We start from the raw sequence: 25,755 nt of genomic DNA on the forward strand, positions 1-25,755 counted from the left end.
ACTTCAGATACGTATCCATTGCCTATAATGAATGGATGCCACAATTTTAATGCATGTACTTATAGTTGCTTCCTCAGTCAATAAGGTGGCTTTAAGAGCATTATACTTATCTTCCTTCTTTGTGTACAATAGATACTGTTCAGCATAGGTGCTTCTGTCTCCTTGTTATCTAATCCTACGATGTGTACGATATCCCAGAATATCTTTCACCGCTTGCATCCAAGGCTGATGGGGACTACCATCTTTACCTACAATACTTTCTTCAGTGACTCCCAGTAAGCCTTACTCTTGGCAATTAGAGTGCTGCGCCATCTTGAGCAGGCATTCTGAGGCCTAGTAACATCCTGCTTTTTGCACTGATATGACTTGCTGGTTTCTTGCTGAACCCACTTGCAGCATCTTGGTTGCTTATGTATGCTGAGGATGACCACACCATCATTACTATTTCTATGTACTTGTTGTCTGTGTGCACTTTGGAATCGTACTCTGAAGAAAACTGCCTTCTCCATTCTGACAGCAACTCCCTCAAACGTCAAGTCCAATATATCAAACAGTTTTGTCTGAATTCTCTCTTTCAGTTCATACAAACATTAATCCAAAATTTTCTGCAAATTGCATTTGTTTGCCTGGCTCTGATCACATGCTCCTCAATCATTTCCTTTGATCCCCCATTGCACATGCCAAAATGTCACCATGCAAACAGAGCGACCTTTCTGGCTATCTGTGAACCAGCAGTGGAATGGTAACACCCCATTTGGAAATACATAGGTTAATCTAGGACAACAAACGTGGATTTGTTGAAGACTAACTGTTGGGTTTGTATTGAGATAAAAGGAGGTTGATAAAGGTGCTGCAGAAACTGCCTAAATGTGTTTTTGAAAGGCATTTAATAGATTGCCAATCTTTGCAAGTCCATAGAATTAAGGAAATGTGGTGGTAAGAATTAATTGACAGAAATCATCTGGTGGTAATGCTTGTTTTTCAAATTAAAAAGAGATTAGCAGTGATGTTCTCCAAGAGAATTGCATCTACACTTCCTTTAATTTTTTATAAATGACTTGGACTTTGGTATAGAATTAAGAAATATGAAACTTGGTGATAATAGCAAAAGTTTTAGTCTTCAGGATAGAATAGGGAGAATGGTGAAATGGGCAGGAGCAAAGCAGATGCCAAAGTTTTAAGGAATTGCAAGAAATTTCACATGGTGTCCAAGAAGAACTGCTGTGATCATTCATCTCGTTTTCATCAAATATTCCCGCTTCCTCCATTTCCAAACTGCCTCTTTGGACCAGTACTAACCCCTTTCCCATGGTTCAGATTATTGTTATGCCACTGCACTACAGATTGGGTATATTAGGCAGTGTGGCTAGCACAGAGAATATCACTAAGGTTACCAACAGGCTTGGGAGGCATTGTTCTTTGTGCCCTTAATTTTATGGACCTCCTTAATTATGTTATTTCCAGAGTTTCAATAATAATAATGGCATTTTGTATCTATGCAGCCCCTTCAGACTGAAAATTTAGATGAGTGAGCACGTGGCTGGATACTGCAGCTCTGAATTAACTTGCAAGGCTATCAGTCTCTGTCAGCCACTATGGTTGTTCTTGATGAAGGATATTCAAAAAATTCCACCATTCCTCAATGAGGCAATGGCTAATCATTCTAGCTGATGCATAAGAGTATACATTTTAGCAGATGATTGATACCTTTGAAGTTCCTAATGAGTTTGTCTGAGAGTCTACTGCACTTGTCTTCACAAGGTGAAGCAGATGTTTTAGCTAAGGATCTGAATGGCAGCCAAATGAGCTTTAATCAAAGCTTCCAATGTGGTGAGAGAGCCAACAGAATCCATTGAGCTTTTAGCACATTTTCTTCTAGGTTGTATCTGCCACCAGTAATTGCCTCCTGTTACTGTTAGTTTCTTTAGGTGCAAGTTCCTCTTATTAATTGCTTAGCCCACTGGTATGCTGATCTGTGTGAGTGCACTAATGCAGCATGTAATTGTTGGACGTCAAGAGGAATCTTCCCTCCTGAGGTCCTTCAGTGGTGTCCTTGCTGCTGAGAAGGACCTAGTAGTATTGGACAAATGTTAGGATAACAGTGAGAGGCAGGGCATTTGCACGGAAGGTCATCACCATACTGACTGAGATCTTCAGGTTGGCTGAGGCTGCAATTATTGATGGACCTGATGAGGGTACAGTTGATAACTAGAGACTCTGCTCATCATTTTAGATGTTCAGTTCCCTCAGAGTCTCTTGCACTACCCAATTTAGGGCTACCAGTTTTAATTCTCTCCCCGGTATTGTGTATTTCCTTTTCCTGCTGACAGCGAAAAGCATGTATGGCTACTAAGTGGGTAAGTGGAGTTAGTCCTGTGAAGTGAATCATTTGAGAAGCAAGTCTCCAAGAAAGGAGTGTGGATGCTTTCAGTGAGAATGAAGAAGAATAAATGAGAGAAGATAGATATTCAGCAATTGAGAGCAGGTAAGAAGAGCATGACAGTAATGGAAGCAATGAAGGGAGAAAGCAGCAGATGAGTGTTTTAGGACTAAGCATAAGTGTATGGCAATATGCCCTACTTATTTGTTGGAAAGATAGAGTTGGGGGTTATAATTAGACTCAAGGTTGCAGGAGTGAAAAACGGGTCTGAGCAGGTGCATTGTAAGAGATTGGAATAGGGAGATGTACACTTTCCAGATCTACCAACGTAATTGAATTTCTTGTGGCACTAGATCCTGAGCCCCACTGATTATGTTTCTGCTGCTAAGGTCTGATATTTCCAAATAGGTTCTTTGGATAGCCCGTTGAGCATTCCTTTGTTACTTCTGGATAAAATCTTCATTTTTATCCCTGACTGTTGCTCGGGACAACTCCAGAGGGTTATCTGAAAATCTGAAGATGGCCTCACCACTCATTCTGCAGCACATTAAAAAATGAAACTGGAAGCAATATTTAAATTGGAATTGAATGAATGCAACTTCCATTTAATGGGTGCATTCGTGCTTTAAATAGCAGCCTGGGATTTCTAGTGTTAATTGCATAGTGTTGATGGGATTGCAGCCTGCTGCCAGTATGGTCACTGACCAGCCCATAAATTTTATTTTAATAAGGCTTGACAATTAAAAGCTTCCAGGACTTTACCTTGTTTCTGACATCCAGAAGTACTATCTGCGATGGTGTGCCAAGCACCTATGCTGCTTCCCATTTAAATGCAGTCTCAGTATATGAGTGAAATATGTGTAATTGTGAAACTTGGTTTTGTTTAACAGGTTCAATAGTGATGAGACTAGCTAATACAAACTGTGCTTGCATTCTGCTGGTATTTTTCTTTGCTCTTGTGAGCCATTTAGGATAGCGATGAAGTAAGAGATGTAAAGTCGCTTAGCTGCTCAACTAGCGATTACATAACACACAAGGGATAAAGCTTTTGTACACTATTAAACTGATGTTTATTGCACAGACTTTCTGCGCATGATAAAATATTTATAAAAACTTAAAAGAACAAAATGCTAATACAGCAACAAATCAGTTAAATTAGTTCAGTAGTTGTTATAACCTATGTGAAATTGTGAATTTATTGAATATTCAGTCTTTTATCTTTTTTAAGATCAGTTAATTATATAACCATGTTGTTGAAATTCTGATGACATTAAACATGGGGCAAGTTGACTGTACTGCTTTTGATCTTGTTCATTTTCTGTTTGAAATGTAATTCACTAAAGCAATGTCAAAATGGCAGGTGCCATTTGGATAGGGCACAGAATATTTTATCTGTAGGATCAAGCTACAAGCCAATGATTAATTTAGGAAATCGAGTTTCTGTTCCCTTTGGAGTAAAGCCTATAGCAATATCCTCAGATCTAGCTCAATTACTGTAAAAAGGATGGAAGTACCAAAGAAATCAGTACAGTGTTAATTTTGAGCATTTTTAATTTCAGATGGTCTTTAGAACAGCTACACAGAAGAACTAAACTGAATAATATACTTAATCTCCAACTTAGAGCTACTGTAAAGAGAGATGGTTCTTTACTGCACGTTTTCTGTCCTATTGTCCTTTTAGTGAGATTACTGAATTGAAAATAATGTAGACTCATCACATACTTAAAACTTTACATTATGTTTCTTCCATTTCCATGTACTCGCCATTCTTTCATTAGCATAACTGTCACTCTTTCTTGGACAAAAATGTCAATAGTGCCTGTCAGTCTCCAGTAACTAGGTGCCCAATACCCACAGGAACTTTGACAACACCATTTGACAAGAGTCTAGTGCCATTTTCACTAATTCTCCACACTTGCATTCCAACTATATCTACAGAGGGATCAAAAGTGGGGAATGTGAATAATCACACCCTATCATTTCTACCCCACCATCTAAGTCCTTGTTTTAGCCCAGGAAAGGCCAATTTTAGTGAGGAAAAACTGCATAAATAAGAATAAATCCAGTATTTTCAGGCCTATGTGCTTTAGTGACTAATTCTGTAAACCTGTCAAGCCACTAAAAGATTCATAGTCATGTTTTCATTCAAAGGTTCGCACTAATCAAAATCTCTCGACAATCTTTGCGCCTGAAATGTTAACATAATTTGATATGTTTTTCTTGTTATCAGTTCTGCTACAATATAGCAAGGAGGTGAACTGTTCACATCTTTTAAGATGAGTTCAGATGAGCTACCTAATGGCTGCTTTTGGGTTAAGGGTTGCAAGAAAATGTGGTCATTGGATCTTTCTTCATACTACTACTCATAAGTTGTGTTCCTTCCCATCCTCTTCAATTTCTCAATAATCTTTTTACCAACTACAGCTATCACTGTCTTTCTTTCTTTTTAAATATCTGTTCAAACAGTGTATGTTCCTCTGTCCTGCTCTGTTCATCCTCTCCCAAAGCTCATTCTTAATGATTCATCTGCTTCCTCCAAATTTATGTTCAACTCTCGAAACTGTACCTATCAACTGATCAGAGCCTTCCTTGTCTCCCTTCTCATTTTTCTTTTTTCCCTTCTGTTTTTATCTTATCATTGTCAAAAAAGCTCTGATTATATTCAAAATTTGCCTTCTTTTATTCTTAAATCAAATTACAATGAGAAAAGAGTCTCTGTATGTCTGGGTCAGAAATTCATCTGGGTCAGTTTTGGTCCCAGAGCCATTATCTGGCAGCTTAATGCTCAACCTATAGGCCAAGGCTAACCTCACTGAAATTGTGTCTTAGGCCTCACTTCAATAAGTTTGGCAATCTGCCTGCTGCATCAGCACTGAAAGTGCAACTATTTTAGCATCTGAACGTCAGATGGCTTTCCTTGACAGCAGTGACCTTAAGATAAATCCTAGGGCATGGAACAACAATAGGGGAGATAATCACAATACTTCAGCTTCTGACGTCACAGTAATGTGTGTTCTTTGAGAAAGCTTATATTCTGAGGCTACACTGGCTGTTGAAGAATCCTGAATGAACAGACCCGGCTCTCTTGCTGTGCATTTTTCAAGCCATCCTATTGTTGTGCCCATTTCATGCTTGTTTGCCTCATCATAATACATTACTGAAGTTTTCACAACATAAAACAGCAACAAATTTCCCACTCCTTTTCATGCACAGACCTCTAGCCTCTATTTTTGTTAGACAGGACACCCAGCCTATCTCAGCTATCTCCAATTTACCACGAATTTATTAAGCCTATCTCAGTAAATTGTTTGAAAAATATCCCCTTGCTCTTCAAATTGCTGCAAGTAAGTTTTTTCATTGCACTTGTGCATATAACAATAAAGTCTACTTTGACTTTGGAAAAAAATATTTGAAGATTTGAGTTAACAGTATTGATACATCTTGGAAATAAGATACATTTTGCATGGCCCATTTTTGATTATTTGAGTGTAAGATTTGGATGTTGCTGACAAAGCTGACATTTATAGTCTATTTCTGATTGTTCCAAGAAGTTATTAGCAAACTGGGTAATTTCAGATTGAACAGCCCAAGGTAGGAGGCACCATTTTGATGTAAGCTGGACATAGTGTCACGTATACAATATATGATGCACGTTACTCCAGTCTTTTAGTGCAATGTAGTTTTACATACTGATACGTTATTTTACAGAAAAAAACATGTACGTATAGTGTAGCAGCAATACTCAAAGCATCCACAAGAAAATACTGCAAATACTGAATAGATAAATAAAATAGAAAACACTCAAAATATTCTGCAAATCATAGTCAAGTTCAAATGAATGACTCTTCATTTGAACTTGACTACGATCTGCTGAGTATTTCATTACATTAACCATGTATCTTTTCCTGTAGATGCTGAATGTATAACAACACTTTGTTCTATAACTTTTTTGATTTTTAGCAGATCATCTTGACTAACTGAACATGACTTTTGTAAGAACAGAGTGAACAGTAGACTCTAATATGTCCAAGGTTTATCTAGTTTGCCTTCATTTTCAGCAATCTTCAATGGTAGTGGAGTTGTTGACTAATCATGGTAATTAATCTTTATCAAGAAATGCCCACTCAAGATGAGGAAATCTTAAGTAGAAGAAAGTTTTGTGAACTATAGACCCAATGACACCTGTTTATCCCAAGAATGTTATCCCTTTTTTGTGTGATATCCTTCAAATTAACCATAAATTATATTCCAAAGTAATAGTTTCCAGACACAGAGACATAATTTTAAGTTGAAAGAATTAATAACATTTGTTTCCATTATTGCCTAGGAAGCAAACTCCATTGATATACCTGTTGTATGTAATAGTGCTGGGTTCAGCTGCATCCACCTGGCAGAAACTGGATAAGGAGGGAAGTTAATATCTCTGATTTTTTTTGTCCTTCACATACTGTCTAATTTGAGAAGGCAAGTAAGGCGCTTGCAGGAAGGCAGCTGGGTCCCCCTCTTGTGTATACAAATCACGTTCAATTGTGTTATCACTTGCAGTTTCAAACTGAAGCATGAGCTGGGGTGCAAGAGTGCAGAGATATTGAAGGGGAATAGTGGATGACTAGTGTTGTCACCTCTACCTTGTAAAATAAAAACATAAGATGCTGGAAACATTCAGTTGGACAGGCAGCATTTTGAAAAGGGAAACAGAGTTAATGTTTCATGTTGAGGGCTTTTCATCTTCATTTAGATGTCATGATTGCAACCAGAATCTTTTTGTTTGAGACCATACCCATGAATCCCCAGCTGTGGTTTTGTGTTGCAGGTTCCTACGCTTCTGCTCACTGGGGCCAGCCAGGCTGTCGATTTGGTTGGTTGATGGACAAGAGTGTGCAATGGATAATTTAAGTGAGGCCCAGTTGCTTAAATTTGCAGGCCTTCACATCCATAGCCTTTCACATCTGTAGCCTTGTTAAGTTTTCCAGCATTATTGGTCCCTTGCGCCTTTCGTGTTAGCACAAGGACTTGAAAATGGGTAATAAAATGCAACTGCCATTTTGCAATACACAATATCTAGAGTGCAATTTTGAAACAAGTTAGTGGCCACTGGTTAGAGTGTCTTGCATTTCACTCTTCATACTTTTTCTCTTAGGTTGGAACACTACGATTTTGTGGTACCACTGAATTTGCCAGTGGCCAGTGGGCAGGGATTGAGCTGGATGAACCTGAAGGGAAGAATGATGGAAGTATCTGTGGCATTCAGTACTTCAGCTGCCCCGTGAAATATGGTACTGCCATCCCTTGTTTATGTTCTTCGAATGGTTGTTTTCTGCTGAGCTTTCACATATATTCAATAATCATTTTTATCTTCCTGACTGTATTAATGGGAGATCGGAAATTGTAATGCAGGTATGAGCTTCATAGAGAAGGATGAGCTATGTGATTGGTCAGTTAACCTAACATCAGCTGTGTGAACACTTTTAAGTCTGTAATTCAAGGTCAAGCCATTAAGCATTTAGAAATGAAGATGGTAAACATTTGGTTATTATAGCCAGATTGTTTTGGTAATTTGACAACTTCTCATCTGTTGAAAAAATTCAGTTCTACTATACAGAAAAATTCTTGGCACCTCTCTGTAATTTGAGAACTTTGGATGAAGAATACGCTGGGAGTGCTCTGATTTAGCTGCTAATATTTAACCCTGCTGCAGTTTCTGTACTTGGCTGCTTGAATAAAGAAGGCTGCAAAAAGGCTTCTGGAGAATATAGATAAACTGATTGACTGAACAAAAACATGGCCAGTGGAGAGCAATGTGGAAAAATGTGAGGTTATCCATTTGGGTAGAAAAAAAATGCACAGAAATGCTGAGTATTTTTTAAGGGACAAGAGAATGGGAAGTGTGGACCTTCAAAGGGTCCTTAATACGTATCCTTGTACATCCTTGACAAATAGATACAGCAGAGAGTTAGGAAGGCAAATGGTATGTTGGTCTTTATTGGTAGAGGATTTGAATACAAGAGTAATGATGCCATACTAAAATTATATGGGGCTTTTGTGATACCACACCCAGAGTATTGTACTGTTTCAGGGGATACTCTTTATCAAAGGAGTGCAGCAAAGATTCACCAGACTGGTTCCTGGGTTGGCAGGTCAGTCATATGAAGAAAGACTTCATATTAGAAGAATGAGAAGTAACCTCATTGGAATGTAAACATTCTTAGGGGGTTCAACAGCACAGATACAAGGAGAAGGTTTCCATGGGCAGAGGATCTAGAACTCGGAGTCATAGTCTCAAAATGAGGAGTATGCATTTATGACTGAAATGAGGAGAAATTCCTTCACTCGAAGAGTGGTCAGTCTTTGGAATTCTCTACCTTGGAGGGCTCTGGAGACCTAGTCATTGATTTCATTCAGAACTAAAGTTAATAGATTTTTGGATATTGGAGGAATTGAGGGATATGAGGATCATGCAGGAATATAGTGTTGAGATAGAAGAATTAGCCTTGATCTTGTTGAATGGAGGAGCAGATGCAAGGTGCTGAATAGCTTACTGCTGCTCCAATTTCTTAGTTTCTTATGTTTTCCCTTGTACAGCCTTTGAGAAGAAAGTAATCCCTTAGAAAATGAAATATGGGAAGATGGGATTTGTATCATTAGTTCTTTGTAGTAGTGTTAACCCAGAAGTGTTTTGCTCAGAAGGTTTTTTAACAGTTTATTGTTTCTTTCAAGGAATTTTTGCACCACTCTCCAAGGTTAGCAAAGTACCCACAGAAAAAAAGAGAATAACTAGGACTTCATCACTTAAAACATCAACTCCTATCCGATCTCAAAAAATTGACTTGTCACGTGTTACATCAAAGGTGAACACAGGTAGGCAGAAATTTGCTTTGGCAACAAAAAATTACATTAATCATTCCGAGAATTTCTCATTTGTCTTCAGTTTTGATGAAGATTATAATTTTCTTTTGTTATATTTTAATTTGTTAGGTTGCTGTAATCTGATGATGAGACAAGATTGAATCAACAATTTTATGTCTTGCCTTTTCTATATTATTACGAATGGCACGCAGAATAATATTGCTTTAGTTCTAACATGTTTTTGAATATCTGACTGCTATCAAAAGAGTGAGAACTGCTTGCTGGTGATAAGAGAGAAGAAGGCTTGCAAATATTGAGTATAACCACATTAACTAGTGGTATTTATTATAAATACAGAAAATGCTGTAAACAGTCTGCAGGTCTGGCAGCGTCTGGAAAGAGAAATCCATTTCTGATGAAGGTCTCAGACCTGAAATGTTAACTGTTTCTCTTTCCCAGACACAGTTTGACCCACTGAGTACTTCCTGCATTTTCTGTTTTAATTTTCAGATTTTGAGCATCTGCAGTTTTTTGATTTTCAATAGTTTTATGATGCCCTCAGATGAGTAAAATGTGCTAAAATTTGACACTGAGGTACATAAAGAAATGTTAGGGGATGTGGATGGTTTGAGGAAGGAATTTGAGAGCTTAGGGTCTAGGAAGTTGCAAGTACAGTTGTTAATGGTGGAATGTTTAAAATCAGATGTTGAAGTAGCTTATATGGAAAGCAACAGAGAAGATGACGGAGGCTTGGAGGGAATAAAGCGCAGATTTAATTGCGCACAAAATGAGATGTATAAAATCAATGTTTATTTGCCAGAGGTGCAATATCTGGCTCTTAATATGGCAGGTGTATTTCCTGCTGACATTCTGGAGGCATTGATATAGTTTAGAGCTTGAAATTAGAGCTTTTGGGTATAGTAGCATAGTAGTAAAGTTATTGAGCATTAATCCAGATACGAGTTTGAATCATACAGTGGCAGCTAGGAAATTTGAATTTAAGTGTTAAACGAAAAATCTGGAATTTAAAGAAAAACCTGAAACTACGAGATTGTCATTAATAACCATCTGCTTCATTGATGTCCTTCAGGGAAGGAAATCTGCCATCCTTACCCTGTGTGGCCCAAACACGTCTCCAGACCCACCAATGTGGTTCATTCTTAACTGCCTCTTCAGTTCGGGGGCAATTAGAGACGGACAATAAACGCCAGTGTTTCCACTGATGTCCACATTCTACAAATGAACAAAGCACCTGAATATCAGATTAATTAGCTTTATATTTTACTATTCCTGTTCACAAAATTGCCAGACAGCAAGCGCATTGTAACTGTGTTTCAATCACACTGCCTCTAAATTTGCAGGCTCAGATTTGAACTCAGAATTATTTAACATGTGCTAAATTTATTGAAATCGTACATTTTTCCATCACCTGCTGCAGATCTAATTCTATCTATTTATTTAGAAATATATGTATGAAATGCTGTGATGGAGAAACATACGGGAACTGTATATTTTGCTACTGTTTTGCCATTTATCAAATGTATGTTGTTTGGGGGGAAAATCCTGTTTATATTTAAAAGGTTACATGCTACTGGGAAAAGATTACTGGCCACACAGAGGAAATGATTCAAGGATGTGCTCAAAGCCGCCTTGAAGAAATGCAACAATCTCCACTGACTCCAGAGGTTCTCTGGCCCATCATTGCTCTAAGTGGAGAAGGAGTATTTGGGATGGAATTGAGAACCTCAGTGGCAAGCATTGGGAGCACACTGAGACTGTGTGCATAGGCAGTGGAATGACCCATTCATCCACCCTCCCAATCGGCCCCCAACTACCCCCTCTGGAAGTGTTGGTTGTTCCCTCATTGGCTTCATTAGCCAACTCAGAACACAGAAAACCAGACTGGAAGTAAGTCGTCCTTGATCCTGAGGAATTATCTAAGAAGAAGACATTCAACTTCAGGGTCTGTTACATCTTCTTTTGAATCTGATGGACTTATACAACATCATTTAGTTATAAATTAATTGAAGAAATTGTTGGCAATTCTCCCTACTTGGAAAATTTATTCAAACTAAGTACAAAAGTAAAGCAGCAATACCAAAAGTGTTTTTTAAGATAATTTTTATGGTAAGCTGTTTGATTGTTGATGTTCCTCTGAGAAAATGATAATAGTAAAGAAGTAAATTTCTGTTATTGCCACTCATACATGTTATTTTTGATTGGTGAATAAATTGACAATGACATGTTTGTTGTAAGAAAGCAGTAAAAACATCAGAGGGGAGAAAACATGATGGCTGCCATAAGTAATTTGTGATTGTAATACTGCTGGGACAATTAAATGAACTGCTATGAGGATGAACAATTCTTGGATAACTATCTGACCTTCAAATGTTGCATGTATTTCACATGCATTATGAAAGCAAATACTAGCATAAGTAAAAAGTTAGCTTGATAGTCTCATCTGACTTATCAAAGGCAAATTTCTGTCCACTTAAGCTATTTGAGTACTTGTATATGCTTTAATGTCTCAGTTCCTCCAGCTGTTTAATTATCTTATGTAAATTTTTGTTTCTGAACATTACTAAGTAAATCGGGAAGGATTTGAAAAATGTGCAATATTCTCCCATTTAATGACACCTATACATTTTAAATCTCCAACTCATTTTATAATACAATTGTTTATTGCTGTAAATTTTAGTTTAAAATTGTTTGGGCTAAACATCAAACTAGAATTGAAAATTCTGTAATACTGGAGGGTGGCTTATGTTGTGCCTGTATTTAAGAAGGGCTGCATGGACAAGCCAGGGAACTACAGACCGGTGAGCTAACATGAGCGGTGGGAAAGTTACTAGATGGGATTCTGAGAGACAGGATCTACTTGCATTTGGAAAGCTAAGAATTAATTAGGGATGGTCAGTATGGCTTTGTGCATGGGAAATTGTCTCTCACAAATTTGATAGAGCTTCTTGAAGAGGTGACCAAGAGGATTGATGAGGGCAGGGCGGTAGGTGTCTACGTGGACTTTGGCAAGGAATTTGATAAGGTCCTGCATGGTAGGCTGGTCTGGAAGATTAGATCACATGGGATCCAGAGTGAGCTAGCCAATAGGACACAAAATTAGCTTGGTGGAAAGAGTCAGAGGGTGGTAGTGGAGGGTTGTTTTTCAGTTTGGAAGCCTATGACCAACGGTGTGCCACAGGGATTGGTGCTGAGTCCCCTGTTGTTTGTCATCTATATTAACAATTTGAATGACAATGTTGTTAACATGGTTAGTCAGTTTGTGGATAACCCCAAAAGTGCTTTGAGAGGCTGGTCATGGCATGCATTAACTCCAGCCTCCCAGGCAACCTTGACCCACTGTGTTGGTGTTGCTGCCTATCTTTACTGATTGTGGTCTTTTGGTCAGGAAGTCAAGGATACAGTTGCAAAGGGAGGTGTTGAGTCCCAGGTCTTGGAGTTTGGTGATGAGTTTGCTTGGAACTATAGTATTGAAGGTGGAACTGTAGTCAATAAACAATAGTTTAATGTGGGTGTCCTTACTGTCCAGATGTTCCAGAGTGTAGGACCAGGGAGATGGTGTCCGCTGTATATGACAAACAACAGGGGACTCAGCACCAATCCCTGTGGCACACCGTTGGTCATAGGCCTCCAAACTGAAAAACAACCCTCTACTACCACCCTCTGATTCTTTCCACCAAGCTTATTTTGTGTCCTATTGGCTAGCTCACTCTGGATCCTATGTGATCTAACCTTCCACACCAGCAACACCTCCACCATGATTACTCTCAACACTGGTGTCCCACAAGGCTGCTTCCTCACTCCCTGTACACTCATGACTGCGTGGCCAGATTCTGCTCTAACTCCATCTACAAGTATGCAGATGATACCACTGTAGTGGGCCGTATCTCAAATAACAATGAGTTAGAGTACATGGAGATGGAGAGCTTAGTAACATGGTATCATGACAACAACCTTTCCCTTAATGTCAGCAAAACAAAAGAGCTGGTCATTGACTTCAGGAAAGGAGGCGGTGCACATGCTCCTATCTACATCAACTGTGCTGAGGTTGAGAAGGTTGAGAGCTTCAAGTTTCTAGGAGTGAACATCACCAATGGCCTGTCCTGGTCCATCTATGTAGACACCACAGCCAAGAAAGCTCACAAGCGCCTGTACTTCCTCAGGAGGCTAAAGAAATTTGGCATGTCCCCATTGACCCTCACCAATTTTTATCAATGCACCATAGAAAACATCCCATCTGGATGCATCACGGCTTGGTATGGCAACTGCTCTGCCCGTGACTTCAAGAAACTGCAGAGAGTTGTGGACACAGCTCAGCACATCACGGAAACCAGCCTCCCCTCCATAGACTCTGTCTATACTTCTCGCTGCCTCAGTAAAGTAGCCAGTATAATCAAAGACCCCACCCATCCTGGACATTCTCTCTTCTCCCTTCTCCCCTTGGGCAGAGGATATAAAAGCCTGAAAGCACATACTACCAGGCTTGAGGACAACTTCTTACCCACTATTATAAGACCATTGAATGGTTTCCTAGTATGATAAAATGGACTCTTGACCTCACAATCTACCTCATTATGACCTTGCACCTTATTGTCTACCTGCACTGTACTTCTTCTGTAGCTGTTACACTTGATCCTGCATTCTGTTATTGCTTTACCTTGTACTACTTCAGTGGACTGTGTAATGAATTGATCTGTATGAACGGTATGCAAAACAAGTTTTTCACTGTACCTTGGTATATGTGACAGTAATAAGTTAATACCAATTCCTTTGGTGGTGCAGTGGACAGTGAAAAGCGTTATCTGAGTTTATAAGGGGATCTAAACCAACTTGGGAAGTGGTGCAAGGAGTGGCAAATGGAATTTAACTTTGACAAGTGCAAACTGTTGCATTTTAATCAATTAATCTAGTGCAGGACTTGCCCAGTATCTGGCAGGGCCCTGGAGAGTGCTGAAGAACAGTGAGACCTAGGAGTATAAGTACATAGTTTCCTCAAAGTGGCAACATAGACAGACAGGGTGGTGTAGAAGGAATTTGGCTTCAGTCAGAGCATTGAGCACAAGAGTTGGATGTCATGTTACAATTGTACAAGACATTGGTGAAACCACACTTGGAGTATTGTGTTCAGTTCAGGTCATCTAGAAGGATATCAATAAGTTGGAAAGGGTACAAAAAAGAGTCAATGAAATGTTAACTGGACTGGAGGGCTTGAGATAAGGAGAGACTGGGGTTTTTTCCCCTGGAGCATAGGAGGCTGAGGAGTGAAATATATAGATATATGTAAAATCATGAGGGGCATAGATAAAGTCTATGGTCACAGTCTTTTTTCCAGGGTAGGGAAGTCTAAAACTAGAGGGCAGAGATTTAAGGTGAGAGGGGAAAGATTTAAAGGAGAACTGAGGGGCAACTTTTTCACACAGAGGCTGGTGGGTATGTGGAACGAGCTGCCAAAGGAAGTGGTAGAGGTAGGTACAATTGAGGAATTTAAAAGATGTTGGGACAGGTATCTGGATAGGAAAGATATAGAGGGATATGGGCCAAATACAGGCAAATGGGATTAGGTCAGGTCAGCAACTTGGTCAGCATGGATGTTGTGCCAAAGGGCCTGTTTCCATGTTGTACAACTCGATGACTCTATAATTCTATGTGTGATACCACATCAATCAGGATTTATAAAAGTAATCAATGACTTTCAAAGATCAACACTGGAAATTATACAAACATATATTCAACCAAATGCTCTGATGTCCTTTCTTTGTAAAGGTTACCTTTATATGAAGTGGTCTGTACTATTGGATTCAATTAATAATTTACCTTTACATTGTTAACCATGCCTTTCATATATTCTACTCTAACCAAAATTCCCCAGTATTATACTGTAATATTAACTGGTCCCACAACTGTCTGGAAGAAGGAGGTTAAAAATGAAATAAAGGGGAATATCCCCTGACCCGTTGAATATGCTCTGAGCAATTTTCAACTGGCTCCTCAGAGGCATTTTTCCCTATTCTGTGCTGATCTTGATGTCTCCTCTTCCATGGTCCCACGCGCCACCTGATCATAAATTTTTCCACCAATCCTGGCACCACCAATGTTACCTACATGCCATAACAGGGATAATCAAACATCCCAGCTCTCCTCATTTGCAAAGACTGATGTCTAGCCTTTCCCTCCCCCTTTTCATTGCATTAGATCTTTTGCTACTATTCTCCTGCACCTCAAGCCCTGATGTCTAATCATCCATGCCAATTGGCAGTGGCTGTCCTAAAGGATTCCTGATAATGGCTTCTGCTGCTGATTTTCAATTGTGGAGTTTTGTCTAGCTGGCAAAATAATAAGATCCTCCCATTAAATTTGATATGACCTACATGTCCCCAACCACAAAGCTAGTTTCAGTCTCTCTTCCTTCCTGTAAGTATCAAGGCCATATCTTTGAAATATACAATTTCAGCACTTAAGCTGCAAACAAAATAATTATTTGCTGGTTCCATCTTTTAAAACACAGGGTTGTGGAGTATAAATCAACGACTGTAAGCATTCTTGATTTGGAGGCCAAAGTGTCAACTGAAGTGTTAAGCCTTCCAAAGGAGCATTATTAATGACGAGTCAAGTTGAGTTTATTGTCATATGCAGAGATACGGTGAGGTACAGGTATAATGAAAAACTTGCTTGCAGCAGCATCACAGGGACATAGGTTCCGACAACACATAGAACATAGATATACATAAATTATACCAGACAGTGGGAATCTGATGGCTGTAGGAAGATAGCTGTTCCTGAACCTGGTGGTGTGGGACTTCAGGCTTCTCTTTCCCCCTGCCTGCTTTCGAGGTAACAGCGAGAATAGGGCATGACCCAGATGGTGGAGATCCCTGATGATAGATGCCTCCTTCTTGAGGCAATGCCTCCTATCGATGCTGCCTTTGGTGGGGAGGGCTGCGCCTATGATGGACTGGGCTTCTTGCATTCCTGTGTGTTGGAATTGCCATACCAAGCCATGATGCAACCAGTCAGGATACTTTCAACAGTGCATCTATAAAAGTTTATGACATGCCATATCTCCTTAAGCTTCTTAGAAAGTAGAGACACTGGCATGACTTCTTCATGATTGCATCTATGTACTGAGCCTGAGACAAGTCAGCCAGAGATGTTAACACCCAGGAATTGGAAGCTGCTAACTCCCTCCACCTCTAGCCCACCAATGAGAACGTGCACGTCGTCTCCCGACTTCCCTTTTCTGAAGTCAATGCCTAGTTCCTTGGTTTTGTGGATATTGTTATTGCAGCATCACTCAACTAGATGTTCTATCTCACTCTTGTACACTCTCATCGCCACCCATGATTTGGCCACAACAATGGTGTCGTCAGTGAAGTTGTAGATGGTATTGGAGTTATGCTTAGCCACACAATTATGGGTGTAAAGAGAGTAGAGCAGGGGGCTAAGCATGCAGCCTCAAAATCAAAGTCGAGTTCATTGTCATATACACAAGTACATGTATGCACAAGTGCAATAAAGAACTTGTTTGCAGCAGCATCGTAGGAACATAGCATCAGATACACAACATTCACAAGAAAAACATAAATTAACAATGTAAATTATACAATAAGGAACACAATTAGAACAAAAAACAAGTCCATTGTAGTATAAAGTGGTCAGTAGTGTTGCTATACTGAGGTACTGATTAGGGTTGTGCGGGTTGGTTCAAGAACTGAAGGGAAGTAGCTGTTCTTGAACCTAGTGGTGTGGGACTTCAGGCTTCTGTACCTCCTGCCCGATGGTAGCTGTAAGAAGATGGCATAGCCCTGATGATGGGAAGGGATGTGCCAGTGATGTAGTGTGCTGACTTCACTACTCTCTACAGCTTCTTGTGTTCCCGTGCATTTGAATTGCCTACCTGACCATGATGCAACCAGTACACCTATAGAAGTTTATTAGAATGTTCAGTGACATGCCGGACCTCCTCAAGCTTCTAAGGAAGTAAAGATGCTGATGAGCCTTCCTTGTGATTCCATCTGTATGCTGGGCTCTGGACAGATCATCCGATATGTTAATTTCCAGGAATTTAAAGCTGCTGACCCTTTTCACCGCCATTCCACCAATGTAGACTGGCACATGTTTGCCCTCCTTCCCCTTGCTGGAGTCAACAATCATTTCCTTCGTTTTAATGACTTTGACCAGTAGGACAAAACAACCGGGTGTCTTACTTGTACACCACTCAACCAGGTGTCCTATCTCGCTCCTGTACGCTGACTCATCACCACCTGTGATTCATCCAACAACAGTGGTGTCATTGGTGAATTTGTATATGGCATTGGAGCTATGCTTAGCCACACAGTCATGTGTGTATAGAGAGTAGGGCAGGTGGCTAAACATGCAGCCTTGAGGTGTACCTGTGCTGATGGTCAGCGAGGAGGAGATGTTGTTACCAATCCTCACTGATTGAGGTCTGCCATTAAGGAAGTTGAGGATCCAGTTGCCCAGGTCTTGTAGCCTCATGACAAGTTTGGATGGGTTGATTCTTTTGAACACTAAGCTATAGTTGATGAACATCAGCCTGAGGTATGTGTTCCTGTAGTCCAGATGGTCCAAAGCAGTGAAGAGCCAGAGAAATTGCATCTGCTGTTGACCTGTTGTGGTAGTAGGTAAATTGAAGTGGACCCAGGTCATCACTGAGGCAGGAGTTGGTTGCGCCAAAACCAACCTCTTGAAGCACTTCATTATGGTTGATGTAAGCACTACTAGATGGTAGTCATTGAGTCAGGTCACAACGTTCTTCTTGGGCAATAGTACAATAGATGCCTTTTTGAAGCAGGTGGGATCCTCAGACTGCAAAAGTGAAAGGTACACCCACGTTGCTGGTCAGTAAGGAGGAGATGTTATTACTGATTTGTATTGATTGTGGTGTGCCAATGAAGAAGTCAAGGATCCAGTTGCAAAGGGAGGTACAGAGGACTAGGTATTGGAGCTTGGTGATATATTTGGAGGGGATGATTTTATGGAATGCTAAGCTGTAGACAATGATCAACAATGGATCAAGAGAGCAGGATGCTATCACACTGCAACATTGTGAATTTTACCTATGTAAGTTTCTCCAATTAACTAAATCTATTGCCCAGCCAGAAACATTTGTCAGGTATGAAGCTAGAGAAACAGAGGACTGCAGATGCTGGAATCTAGATGAAAAACACTATGATGCTGCCCTCTGTGTTGAAAAAATTGCCTTTCAGGTATTGGTATTGGTTTATTATTGTCACTTGTACCAAGGTACAGTGAAAAACTTGTCTTGCATACCGATCGTACAGCTCAATTCATTGCACAGTGCAGTTACATTGAGTTAGTACAGAGTCCATTGATGTAGTACAGGTAAAAACAATAGCAGTACAGAATAAAGCTACAGAGAAAGTGCAGTGCAATAAGATGCAAGGTCACAACAAGGTAGATCGTGAGGTCAAGAGTCCATCTCATCATATAAGGAAACCGTTCAATAGACTTATCACAGTGGGATGGAAGCTGTCCTTGAGCCTGGTGGTACGTGCCCTCAGGCTCCTGTATCTTCTGCCTGATGGGAGAGGAGAGAAGAGAGAATGACCCATCCTCTGAGTGAAGAAATCCCTCCTCATCTCAGTCCAAAATGGCCCACTTCTTATTCTGAGACTATGACTGCTGATTCTAGATTCCTCAGAGAAAAGTTTTCCCTTCATTCACCCTGTCCAGCCCTGTTAGAATTTGTAAATGTTAATTAAATTCACTCTCATTCCTTTAAACTTGTCCTTGAAACTAGTCTGTTGAATCTTCATTGCGTTCCCTCTATGACAAATATCCTCTTGTAGGTAAGGAGACAAATACTGTACATAATTCTCCAGGTATAGTCTTGCTAAGGATCATGTAATTATGGTAAGATACCTTTACTCCGGCCATGATCTTGGTGAATGGTGGAGCAGGCTTGAAGGACCAAATAGTTTACTCTTTATTTCTTATGCGGACCCACAACAGTGTGGGTGACTGTACTCAGATCCTGTCATTGATAAAGGCCAACATACCAGTGGCCTTTCTGATAGTTGAACTTGCATGTTGGCATTCGGTGATTTGTGCATAAGGACACCTAAGTTCCTTAGAATGCCAATATTCTACTAATCCTTCACCATCTGAAACAGTACTCTGCTTTCCTGTGCACCAAAGTGGATAACTCCATATTTTACCACTTTATATTTCACTTGATCACTCTTGTCTGCTCACTCAGCTTGTCTATATCTCATTGAAACCTCTTCACCTCCTTCTTCTAACTCGCTATCCTAGTTTTGTATCATTAGGAGACTTGGAAATATGACATTTGGTCGCTATGGACAAATTTATGATATAGATTGTGAATAGTTGGAACTCAAGCAGTAGTGCTATCCCGCTGGTCACAGCCTGTCAGTCTAAGATCTGTCTAATCTCATTCTTTGCTTTCTGCCTGATAACCATTTCACAATCAATATCAGTGTATTTCCCCCCACCAAATATGTGTGTTGTAATCTTGCTAACCAACCTCCTGTGTGGAACCTTATCGAAAGCCTTCTGAAAATTCAAAGGTGTCACATCCATTGCCTATTCTACTAGCCAGATCCTCAGAAGGCTTCTGTGGATTAGTGGAGCATAAATTTCATTTCATAAATCAAAACTAATTCAGCTCGATCCTATTATTCTTTTCAGTCTATTATTACGTTTTTTTATTCTTGATTCTAGCATTTCCCAGCTACAGATGTTAGACCAACAAGTTTTCCCTCTCCCTTTTTTCCTAAATAGCAGTGCCACATTTCCAGAATCTATAAAATTTTGGAAGATGACAATCAGAGAATTCACTATCACTTTAGCCACTCTGGGATGTAGTTCCATCTCCAATGCCATCTTCAAATTTGCCGACAACACTACTGTTGTTGGATGAATCACAGGTGGTGATGAGTCAGCTTACCAGAGTAAGGTAGGACACCTGGTGGAGTGGCGCCGCAAAAACACCCTCTCACTCAATGTCAGTGAAACTATAGAGCTGATTGTTGACTTCAGGAAGAAGGACGAACACGTGCCAGTCTACGTTGAAGGATCGGCGGTGGAGAGAGTCAACAGCTTTAAATTTCTGGGCGTTAACATAATGGATGACCTGTCCTGGGCCCAGTACGTAGATGCAATCATAAGGAAAGCGTGCCAGAGTCTTTACTTTATTAGGAGGTTAAGGAGTTTTGTCTTGTCACTGAATACTCTAACAAACTTCTACAGATGTACTGTTGAAAGTATCCTGACTAGTTGCATCATGGTCTGGTATGGTAATTCGAATGTGCAGGAATGCAAGAAGCTGCAGAGAGAAGTAGACTCTGCCAAATACATCACGGGCACATCCCTCCCCACCATTGCTAGTAACTACAGGATTTTTCAAGATAGTAATCAGAATCATAAAATATTTCATGGTATTCATTTAAGACTGAATACAGTATATATTCCATTAGTTTAATTATAGGTAATGTTAGGGTGAATATTCAATGAAATGAAAGAATTGTAGGAAGTGTATGTAGAGTGACATGATTATATGTAGCTATACACACATTTCTGACCTATGGAGAGATGGCCTTATGGATAGTTCTCAGGAATGGAACCGTTGCATAACCTGGAGACTGTCTGTATTTTAATTAACTGAACTTAAATTCCAGAGCTGTCATGGCAGAATGTGGTCTCTGGATTGCTAGTCCAGTATTGTATTGTGATCAAGCGACATCACAAAATAAATGGCTTGCACACAAAAACTCATGTTATACAGCTGATCTATAAGTATTGTTTCTACATGATGTTTGCACAGACAGGGCAGTATTATTTTGATAACCTGTGACAGAGGAAAAATGATTAACCAGCACTGTTACGGGAGTCAGTATTGATTGCTTTTCCTGAGATGTTTTTCTTTCTGGAGCTATGGAACAGCAGGATTTACTGAGACCAAGTTGGATTTCACTGATTCAATTTTTGTGCTTACATCAGTTGTGTTAAGGCACATTATGAATCAAGATGACCAGAAATACTGTTTCATATTCTTTCAATAGTTCGATTGACTCAGGGATTGAATATGAAGAAAGGATGGAAAACGTTTTTTAACTGCCAATAACATTGCAGAAGGGACGAGAAATTCCACTTTACTCTCACTTGTTGGTGCTAAGATGTGCAAATAGATAAAAATCTTTGTTGTACTCCAGCCAAACCAGGAGGCAAGGCATTTGAAGAGTTGGTTAAAGTGGTTGATCATAAGTGCCCTCTCCCCAGTCTTCTATTGCAGTGGTATAAGTTTAACTGCTGGTTATTGGGACTTGATAGATGTGGAATTTGAAATGTATTTCTGAACACAGGGAATACAAGTACAAGTTTTGACAAGGTGTTGAGGGAACATATGGTTTGTGGAATCCAAGATGTGCATACCCAAAGACAGCTGCTGGTTGAGGAAAAAAATGAATTTCAGGTAGGCATTTGATATTATCTAGGCAATGCAGGCAGCAGTCAAGAAAGTACATGATTTGCATCATTAACCAGCAAATGCTCAGAGAATTAACAAGGTGTGGCCTAGATCATTGGGAAGAGGGAAATATCTTTAGATATATAGATGTTATCATTGTGGGGGTATGCAGCTGTTTCAGATCAAAGGTCTAATTCAATAGGCTGGAAATGGCAATTAAAAGTAAATGCAAATTAGGGAGAGATCAAGAGCATGAAGAAATTATTTGTATTAGCTGTTCTTGACAATTATCTGCAGGTGTTTCATGATGAACTTGCAAACATTCAAAGTATGAGGGCCAAAATTTACCTGATGAAGAAGGTTACATCTAGATTCTTCCAAGAACAATCTTGATCTTGTAGTCTGTCATGAATTCTGATGGTAGCATCAGAATCTGTGGAGGTTACAAGAAACAATCAACAGAAAAGCAAAAGCAGATGCATTTGTAAGTTGTTTTGTTCAGATAGGAGAAAGACATCTTCACATCTCTTGATATGTCATATTGCTAATGAGTAGATCAAGTTAGACAAAGATTAAAAAGAGAACTCAAGGAAAGATGGAATGGGAAGATGAAGATAACTGAAAATATTTTTCATTGATTTCAAGAAGCAAGAGTGCAAACAAATGTGTTTTAGAAGTTGTCCAAGAACAGATGCTGAAAGCCTCCACCTGGTGGAGGACAAGGTTAAAACAGAGTTGGGATCCCCTAGTGTAACCAACTTTACTGAGTTGAAGGCTTACTTAGGACTTCTCAACTATTGTAGATGTTTCCTGCCAAATGTAACACAGTGATAGGACCTCTACGTGAATTGCTGATTCTTAAGATAAAGTGGAAGTGGACAAAAAAACTAAATATCTCAGTCTGCTGAATGCATGGGTTTTTGTTCATTGAGTCATTACTAGCCCTGTCACAATGTATGGAGAATAGAGATGAGCAACTGGGTGATATTTTACAAAGCTTCATTTCCAAAGAAAAGAACTGTTGCTTGCAATTAGACAAAAAAAGATTTAGCTACAGCCCTAGAGTGACAAAGTTCAGTAAGTGCTTGTATGGCTGAAACTTAATATTTTCATGGACCACAAACCCTTGCAATGTGTTTTTGGTGGATCCAAGGGAATACCTCAGATGCCCTCTTCTGGAGTGCAGACTGATGTTAACATGAGCTTTAGATGACACCATTCTGATCTCAGAGTTGATTGCCAGTTGAGTCCCAATACTGGGTGAGGTTGTGTCAGGACTGGCGTACATGGACAGTTTGCCAGTCGCAACCCAACAGCTTTATAGCCATGACAAATGTGATTCCTTCCTTTTCGGGTGTACAAACATACTCGGCATGAATGCAAAGGTGAATGTGAAGATGGTACATTGTTGCCTTGTTATAGGAAGAATGTGAGAATATGTTACAGGCAGACGCTTATTCTGAAGATATAATCTCAAGTTCCAGGGGCAATAATTTATTTGTATCTACCTCCTTGGAATCTTGCATGTTTCAGCAGATCATCTCTCATTCTTTTAAACTCCAATGAATGTAGGCCTAATCTGCTCAATCCTTCTTTGTAAATCCATTTCTTCATCCCAGTTATCAACTATGAATCTTCTTTGAACTGCCTCCAATGCATGACTTCCCTAGTTTTGTACTCCACCCCCTTTGCAATTAAGGCTTGTATTCTATTTGCCTTTTCAGATATTTGCTGTAATTGCTCATTGCCATTCCTGCATATTATATGCTGTCTTAATCACCAACATTTCATGTACATGGACATCCAGGTCTCTTTGTACTGCAGTATCCTGTGGTCTCTCTCCATTTAAGCAATATTCTGTTTTTCTAGTCTTCCTGTGCTTCCCCTGATGATACCCCATTTGCCAAATTTTTGTCCATGCATTTAACCTATCTATATGCCTTTGTAAACTCTATGTTCTCCTTGCTACGGCTTCACCAAAATTTTTTCCGTTGTCAGAAATTTTGTCAACAATGCACTTGGGTCGCTTCATAGAAGGCGTTAATATAAATTGTAAATATTTGGGGCTGCAAAGTCCTATTTCCAGCGTTTTCTATATTTAGTTTAGATTTCCAGCATCAGCCTTTTTTTTGATTTTCACTGTAAATTACCTGTTAATTAGGTAAGTAGCAAAAGAATCAAAGGGGAATTGTGGGACATGTAAGAGAGAATAAGTAGCAGGGGTACAGGGAAATAAAAGGAGGGGGAGGCTGGGAACCAGCATGGGCCTGATGGGCTGAATAGCCTCTTTCTGCATTGACGAGATTTGTTCGAGATTCAATCCAAAGATTTTTGAGGGAGGTCTGATAAATTCTTTTTAATTGGCTTGTGTGTGTGGAAACCAGCAGCAATGGATATTAAGGCATTTTTGGAGTCACCAACCCAAAAGGGATTGGAGGTGGCGAAAAAGGATGATTTGATAAAGATTGCTACAAGGCTAAACCTTACAGAAGTAAAGCAATCTATGAGAAAGGCAGATATTCAGAGATTGATAGCTGGCCATTATGTGGAAAAGAAGGTGTTTGAGAAGGAAGTGTTAAAACAGTTTCCTGGCAGTGAAATAGCAATTTCTGAGGCACAGGTGCAGCTGGCAAAGATAGAGGCTGAACGAGAACAAACCCAGTTAAAGATAGAGGCCGAACGAGAGCAAAAGAAATTAGAAGCTGAACGAGAGCAAACCCAGTTAAAGTTAGAAGCTGAACGAGGACAAAAGAGATTAGAGGCTGAACAAGAGGAAAAGAGATTAGACGCTGAACGAGATCAAACCCAGTTAAAGTTAGAGGCCGAACAAAAGCTAACTCAGATGAAGTTAGAGGCTGAACGGGAACGGGAACTAATTCGGTTAAAGTTTGAGGCAGAGGAGAAGGAAAAACAGAGGCAGCATGAGTTACAAATGAAGCGTAGGAGTTTGGAATCTGATTCTGATGATGGTTTTTCAGCCAGCAAGGAGGTTCGATTAGTCCCTCCTTTTGAAGAAGATCAGGTTGATCAGTATTTCCAACATTTTGAAAAGGTTGCTGTGAGTTCAAACTGGCCAAGGAAAGGATGGGCTCTTATGGTACAGAGTGTGATTAAAGGTAAAGCTCAAAAAGCTTATTCTGCTTTGTCTGCTGAGGATGCAGCTGATTATACCAAGGTAAAACAAGCTATATTGAAGGCCTATGAATTGGTCCCTGAGGCTTATAGACAAAAATTCAGAGACTTGAGGAAATCTGCAGATCAGACTTATATGGAATTTGCCAATGGAAAGAGAATATGTTTTGAACGATGGTGCCTGGCTAAAAATGTAGATGGGGATTATGATAAATTGACAGAATTGATACTGGTGGAAGACTTTAAAAGATGTGTTCCAGCTGAATTAACAACATATTTAAATGAAAAGGCAGTGGAAACTTTACAAGAAACTGCTAGGTTGGCAGATGATTATGCTTTAACCCATAAATCCAAATGGGGACAACCTAAAACCTTTCAAAAGAGTTACAAAGACAATCCAGGTAAACCAGAGATTAAATTGGGAGGTAATCAGAAAGGAAAAGATGAAAAGAAGCCAGGGCTGGAGAAACCTGTTAAGCGTACTTGTTATTACTGTAGGAAACCTGGCCACGTGATATCTAATTGTGCCCTTTTGAAGAAAAAGAAGGAAGCTGGGCCCAATGCTTGCTTTCAGGCAATTAAAAATCAAAAAGGTTCAGGAGATGCTGTTAAAGATCAGTCCTTGCAAGAGGGAAAAGCGGAAAAGTTGGAGGAGGTGAGAAAAGAATTCCGTTCGTATGTATCAGAGGGTTTTGTTTCACTGAATGATGAGTCACCCCAGGTGCCAGTGAAAATTCTTAGAGATACTGGGGCTAGTCAATCTCTCTTGCTGGACAGTGTTTTAAATTTTGGTGAAGAAAGTGACACTGGTGAAGTAAATCTAGTACGAGGCGTTACAGGTGAGACCATGTCTGTCCCTTTTCACAGGGTGATTTTAAAGTCAAAGTTCGTAGAAGGACCAGTCGAGATA

The 25,755-nt window shown here is 39.7% G+C and overlaps 2 protein-coding genes across 6 annotated transcripts in view; both read left to right on the forward strand.

Annotated features, from left to right (window-relative positions):
* Nucleotides 1-25,755, forward strand: part of LOC127568791 (CAP-Gly domain-containing linker protein 4-like) — a 206,060-nt gene that overhangs the window by 80,604 nt on the left and 99,701 nt on the right. For all 5 annotated transcript variants that reach the window (XR_007956068.1, XR_007956069.1, XM_052012954.1 and 2 more), the window contains exons 8-9: nt 7,521-7,656; nt 9,098-9,238. Coding sequence is in view for 3 of the 5 variants with exons in the window: in XM_052012954.1 (XP_051868914.1) it covers nt 7,521-7,656; nt 9,098-9,238 (277 nt within the window). In the remaining 2 variants the exon portion in view is untranslated. The remainder of the gene's footprint in view (nt 1-7,520; nt 7,657-9,097; nt 9,239-25,755) is intronic.
* Nucleotides 24,017-25,755, forward strand: part of zgc:172090 (uncharacterized protein LOC565611 homolog) — a 144,076-nt gene continuing 142,337 nt past the window's right edge. The window contains exon 1 of the mRNA XM_052012957.1: nt 24,017-24,053. The gene's annotated coding sequence lies outside the window, so the exon portion shown is untranslated. The remainder of the gene's footprint in view (nt 24,054-25,755) is intronic.

This window comes from Pristis pectinata, chromosome 3 (genome assembly GCF_009764475.1).
Source record: "Pristis pectinata isolate sPriPec2 chromosome 3, sPriPec2.1.pri, whole genome shotgun sequence".
Classification (NCBI taxonomy): domain Eukaryota; kingdom Metazoa; phylum Chordata; class Chondrichthyes; order Rhinopristiformes; family Pristidae; genus Pristis; species Pristis pectinata.